This window comes from Podarcis raffonei, chromosome 5 (genome assembly GCF_027172205.1).
Source record: "Podarcis raffonei isolate rPodRaf1 chromosome 5, rPodRaf1.pri, whole genome shotgun sequence".
Classification (NCBI taxonomy): Eukaryota; Metazoa; Chordata; class Lepidosauria; order Squamata; family Lacertidae; genus Podarcis; species Podarcis raffonei.
The window spans coordinates 84,509,001-84,515,000 of record NC_070606.1 but is presented as its reverse complement, the minus strand read 5'-3'; the positions used below and the strand labels follow the sequence as shown (position 1 = coordinate 84,515,000).

The following is a 6,000-nucleotide window of genomic DNA, read 5'->3' as shown; positions in this document are numbered from 1 at the left end:
GAAATCCACTATGACAGAACCCCTGATATGTGTTCATTCAGGGAGGATGAGGATAGCTGTAGTAGAACATCTACCTTGCATGTACAAGGTCCCAAATTCAATCACCACCACAATCTCTAGGTAGAATTGTGCTAGATAGACCAATATCCTGACTCTACTGTGTACAACAACTTCCTGTGGTCTTATGATGAGGACAATGCTTTTCATTTTTCTCCACTCCTGTTTGGCTACATTTGTAATTCAAAGCACTAGGAGAGCTTGGTCTTAGGTCCTCAAGTTAGCTACTGTGTAAGGCTCATTTCTAGGTCTCCCCAGGGTATGCCTACTATTTTGTGATTTTTAATGCTTTAAGGCTATAGCACATTTCTTTTTTTTCTGAATGCAGTCACCTGTTGCATTGCTGCACTGAAAATATATCCCCCCCCCATTTCATTTCAGGAAACATGATATACCCTAATGGAGCATGCACTCTCATGTGGCTTCTTGTGCTGTACATGTTTGTCAAGAAGGTGGCCCCTCAAGATGACACCGTCATTGCTACTAAGAGTGGAAGAGTCAAAGGGTTGACGTTGCCTGTGCTTGGTGGAACAGTTTCAGCCTTCCTCGGGATTCCTTATGGAGCTCCACCTGTTGGGCGACTTCGCTTCAAAAAGCCGCAGCCTCGGGAAGAATGGAGAGGGGTCTGGAATGCCACCAAGTATGCAAACTCTTGCTATCAGAACATAGACAATACTTTCCCTGGGTTTTCAGGATCCGAGATGTGGAACCCCAACACAAACCTCAGTGAAGATTGCCTCTACCTCAATGTGTGGGTTCCTTCACCCAAGCCTAAAAATGCAACAGTCATGGTATGGATCTATGGTGGTGGCTTCCAGACTGGGACCTCCTCATTGAATGTCTATGATGGCAGATTTCTAGCCCGTGTTGAGAGAGTCATCGTTGTTTCCATGAATTATAGGTTAGGAGCATTGGGATTCTTGGCTTTGCCAGGGAATGAAGATGCTCCAGGAAATGCAGGGTTGTTTGATCAACGACTGGCACTTCAGTGGGTCCAAGACAACATAGCAGCTTTTGGTGGCAATCCTAAAAGTGTGACATTGTTTGGAGAGAGTGCTGGAGCAGGAGGTGTCAGCTACCATCTCCTTTCTCCACAAAGCCATCCTCTCTTCACTAGGGCAATCATGCAAAGCGGTGCTGGAAATGCCCCTTGGGGTGCACTTCTACCCTCTGAAGCAACACAGAGAACTCTAGCTCTAGCGAAACTCCTCCACTGTACGAGTAGCAATGAAACAGAGATCATTATTTGTCTTCAGAGCAAAGATCCCCAGGATATACTTGCCAATGAAGTCTCTGTTTTACCATACAGGGCTCTTTTAGAGCTGTACTTCACTCCAGTAGTTGATGGCGATTTTCTTGCTGATCTCCCTGGAACCTTGTTGAAGAATGGGAATTTTAAACAAACACAGATCTTGTTGGGGGTGAACAAAGATGAAGGTACGGCTTTCCTTGTGTACGGAGCACCTGGCTTCAGCAAAGATAACAACAGCCTTATCAATGAATCAGAATTCCGGGCAGGCTTGGCACTATCCTTCCCAGAAACAAGTGAAGTGGGATTGGAATCTATTGCTTTTCACTATACGGACTGGGAGGAAGAGCAGATCCCTTTCAATTATCGTGATGCTATGGATGATATCGTTGGAGATTACAATTTCATATGTCCTACCGTGGAGTTTGTAAAACATTTTGCCGAGGCACAGAACAACGCTTTCTTATACTTCTTTGAGCACCGATCTTCAAAACTACCTTGGCCAGAGTGGATGGGAGTACCACATGGCTATGAAATAGAATTTGTATTTGGACTACCTCTAGAGAGAAGAGCTAATTACACCAAAGCGGAGGAAACTCTGAGTAGGTCTGTTCTGAAGTACTGGGCAAGTTTTGCAAAAACTGGGTAAGTTGTGGGTGTGGAGGTATGGGTGTTTGGGGGAAAATATTTTTATGTTTACAGCTTAGTCTCTTTCCTAGTTATTCGTCCTACAAAAATTCAGAATAATTCCTCTATGCTATTGAGTATTTTTGCAGTGCTTGCTTACAGAAGTGGGGGGCTAATCTCTGAATCCTATTATTCCTTCTCCTTTCCCACTATTAATATGGTGGCAGTGATGGTGGAACAAAAACTCTAGCAAAAAATAAAGTGCCAGTGGACAGTGTGTAATGAAAAAAGATGATGCTAAAAAGAACTTGAGGAGCATGTCCCTAATAATAATAATAATAATAATTTATTATTTATACCCCGCCCATCTGGCTGAGTTTCCCCAGCCACTCTGGGCGGCTCCCAATCAGTGAACATTAAGAGCAACAAGAAGAAGTTATTTAAATGCATTAGCAACAAGAGACCATCTAGGGAGGTGATTAGGCCCTCGGATGACAAGGGATCCAAAGGTGTGCCAAAAGAGGATAAGGAGATTACAGAGAAGCTGAATGAATTATTTGTATCTGTCTTCATAGCAGAATATAAAAGGCAGATTCCAGTACAAGAACTAACTTTTGCAGTAAAGCAACCTGAGGAACAGCGGCAGATAGTGGTGATGAGAGATGAAGTTTTAGGCCTAACAGAGAAAACAAAAACTGATCAACCTCCAGGCCCAGATGACATTCCCCCAAAGGTTCTCAAATAATTCAAATGTGACATTGTTGTTCTTCTAACAAAAAAATATGTAACTTGTCCCTCAAGACAGCCTCCATACCTGAGGACTGGAAAGTAGCCAATGCAACACCAGTTTTTAAAGGGCGATTCAGTGGGGAATCTGTGGGAATACTGGACATTACAGATTGGTTAGCTTAACAACTGTCTTAGGAAAACTGGTGGGAAGTGTTGTTAAAGGTAAAATAACCAAGTATGCAGAAGAAGACTTGCTGAAGCAGAGCCATCAGGTCTTCTGCAAGGGGAAGTCTCAGGAACGCATTAGAGTTTCTGAGAACAATCATACAAGCATTGGTCATCCAGCTGACATAGTGTACTTAGACTTTCAAAAAGCTTTTGACAAGGTACCTCATCAAAGACTCCTGGCTAAAGAATAAGAGGAGAGGTCCTCTTTAGATCAGGATTTGGTTCAGTAGGAGGAATCAAAGAGATGGGGGAAATGGCAGAGATATAGAAAATGGAGTCCTCCAAGGATTGGTATTGGGTTCCATGATTTTTAACTTATTCATAAAGGATCTAGAGTTTAGAGGTGAACAATGAAGTGGCCAGGTGTACTGATCATACTGAATTGTTCAGGGTCATTTAGTAGTGGAGCAGGAGAAGGAGGATACAGGTTGTGGCAGAAGTAGTGGAGAATACTGGTGGTTGGAGCAGCATTTAATAACAATATGATTGGTTATGCACTTTCACAAAGGCTGCAAGGAAGTGTTCATTGCCTCTCAAGGCAAGATGTCTCCTATTATTTCCAGAAGCTGGCAGTATCAGATGTGTTTATAACAAGACAGGATATGGTTTCAGTGTTCTTGATCATTTGTTGCTTTACCTTACAAGAGAGCGGAACCTTATTTCATCACAGTAACAGCTGTTGCAAATGAACGCCACAGTTTTGAGTTGCAGAAAAAGTATTCTATTTACAGCCCCGTGACCCCTGGCACCGCCACCCTCTTCAGCTCTCTCACACAGAGAAATTAACTCCACTCTTCCCAAAGGCAGATATAATAACTGGGTTATATGACCTTGCATTCTTGCAAGCGTTCAGGAAGTGTCCATAAAGCATGACGTGAGAAAGAAAACATTGGATAAGAAATCCCCCATGTATTTTCTCAAACTTAGCTGTTGATATTGCTATTCTCACATTATATTGGCATATATATATATATATATATATATATATATATATATATTGGATGGGTGAAACCATGTCTATAAAACATAACATGAGATGCACCCAATAATCTAAGCTTTAATTCCCAAATTCGTTACTGTACATCTATTCTGGTGGTGGCATCATGAAGGGCACCTTTCGTATTCCTCTTCTTAATTGTGGAGGTTACCATTTTGGGGAAAAAGAAGGGTTACAACTATGCATTAATTAATGATTACAATTTAAATAAACAATCCCACTTTTAACTATCTAGGTCTCAAAGTGGCTTGCAGTAAAAAAATTAAACATAATATACAAAATTGAAAACCTCAGAAATTGAAAATCTTTTTAAAAATAAAATCACAAAATTTTAAAACAGAGAAACATTCATGATGAAAAAGCCTTCTGAAATAGAGCAGTTTTAATTAGGTATCTGAAATCTATCAAGAACGGTGCCTGACTTCTATTGGGAGGAAACTCAGCAGAGTTGGACCCGCAGCAATGAAGCCACGACTTCTTGTTGATATGAGCTGTGGTTCTGCTCCATGGGGGAGGGGGCAGTAATAGCACTTTCCCAGATGACCTAACTGACTAAGCCTATTTGTAATATGTCCCTAATGTTTTAGTAGGGATCTGCAACACCCTCTTGGAAAGAAAATATATTTATTGCTGGTCAAATTGATACTCTTTTTGCTTGGCACAAAATTCCTCAATATTACAACCAAGCAGAAGCATCCACATTTATGTTGAATTTTTACTTTAGGCAGAACTCAGTAGCAGCTCAATGCTCTCTCTCTCATACACACACACACACATACACAACAGAGAGAAAAATTCTTTGGAGGTTTCCCCTAAGCAGGAACCTCCACATTTGACTCAAAATGTTGCTTTAGGCCCAATTCAGCGGCAACTCAAATAACAGTGTTTATCTGTCTTCCTGGGATGCAAAAGGAGCGAGTGTCTGACATTTGCAATGCCCTGCTAGTTAATGCTAGACTTTCAGCGCAGATAACTGCAGCCTATTTGCAAGACAGCCATTCAAACAGGGGGGAAGAGTTTGCTACTTTAAAATGAGCAAAAGAAAAACAATTCTCACCACCACCACCCCTCATCTGCCTTCAGAAACAGCAGTGGTGGTGCAAAATGGGATTTCTTAGCCCTACAGTCAATTTGCAGGCAAGACTTGGCTTCAAGTCAAGAAGATGTAAATGACAGGGTTGTTGTCCCTCTTTACACAATGAAGACAGTTCTCTTTTTGTTCCACGTTGCCACTTCCAAAGTAAAAGAAATGGTGTGTTCATTGTTGCTGTGTGTTTTTCTGAAAGCAAAATTATTCTGGTTACTTGGATTTTTCAAGAGGTTCCCATTCTTTCCGGAGTTCTATGTTTCCCTTGCAAACACAACTTCTGCTTCCTTGCAGAGTCTAGCATTTGAGTAGGCAGCCAGTTGAGATGATAGGCTGTCAAAGTTTGGATCAACAACCTTGGAAGGTAGTGGCGTGTTTCATGGTTCTGTATTTCTCAGCCGCCTCCCCAGCCCCTGCCGCAAAGTTCTGATTTTATAATTTATTCTGCATTTGTTTCAACATTGCATACACTGCTTCATTTACAGTCATCTCTACAGTGATGACCCAATGCAATAGAACTATTTAAAAAGCCCCACACACTTTAAAAAAATCGGAATTCAATTTAAGAGCTTGTTGGGGCTGATGGGACTTGGAGTGCTACAACATCTGGAGGGCACCATGCTAGCTACACTTCTCACATTTTAGTGACGTCTCACTTCAGTCTTCATTTAAATAGAGATTTCTGTGCTCTAGAGTTAGAGCAGATTTCTCCAAACTGCTGGACTCCAGCTCCTTTCAGTTCCAGCCAGCATTTGTTGTTGTTGTTTAATCGTTTAGTCGTGTCCGACTCTTCGTGACCCCATGGACCAGAGCACGCCAGGCACTCCTGTCTTCCACTGCCTCCCGCAGTTTGGTCAAACTCATGCTGGTAGCTTCGAGAACACTGTCCAACCATCTCATCCTCTGTCATCCCCTTCTCCTTGTGCCCTCAATCTTTCCCAACATCAGGGTCTTTTCCAGGGAGTCTTCTTTTCTCATGCGGCGGCCAAAGTATTGGAGCCTCATAGAATCATAGAATCATAGAGT

The 6,000-nt window shown here is 42.0% G+C and overlaps 1 protein-coding gene across 1 annotated transcript in view; it reads left to right on the top strand.

Annotated features, from left to right (window-relative positions):
* The window catches only part of BCHE (butyrylcholinesterase), a 54,505-nt gene that overhangs the window by 4,867 nt on the left and 43,638 nt on the right, over positions 1-6,000 (top strand). Inside the window, exon 2 of the mRNA XM_053390441.1 lies at positions 439-1,951. Within this exon, the coding sequence (XP_053246416.1) occupies positions 444-1,951 (1,508 nt within the window). The 5' untranslated portion in view covers positions 439-443. The remainder of the gene's footprint in view (positions 1-438; positions 1,952-6,000) is intronic.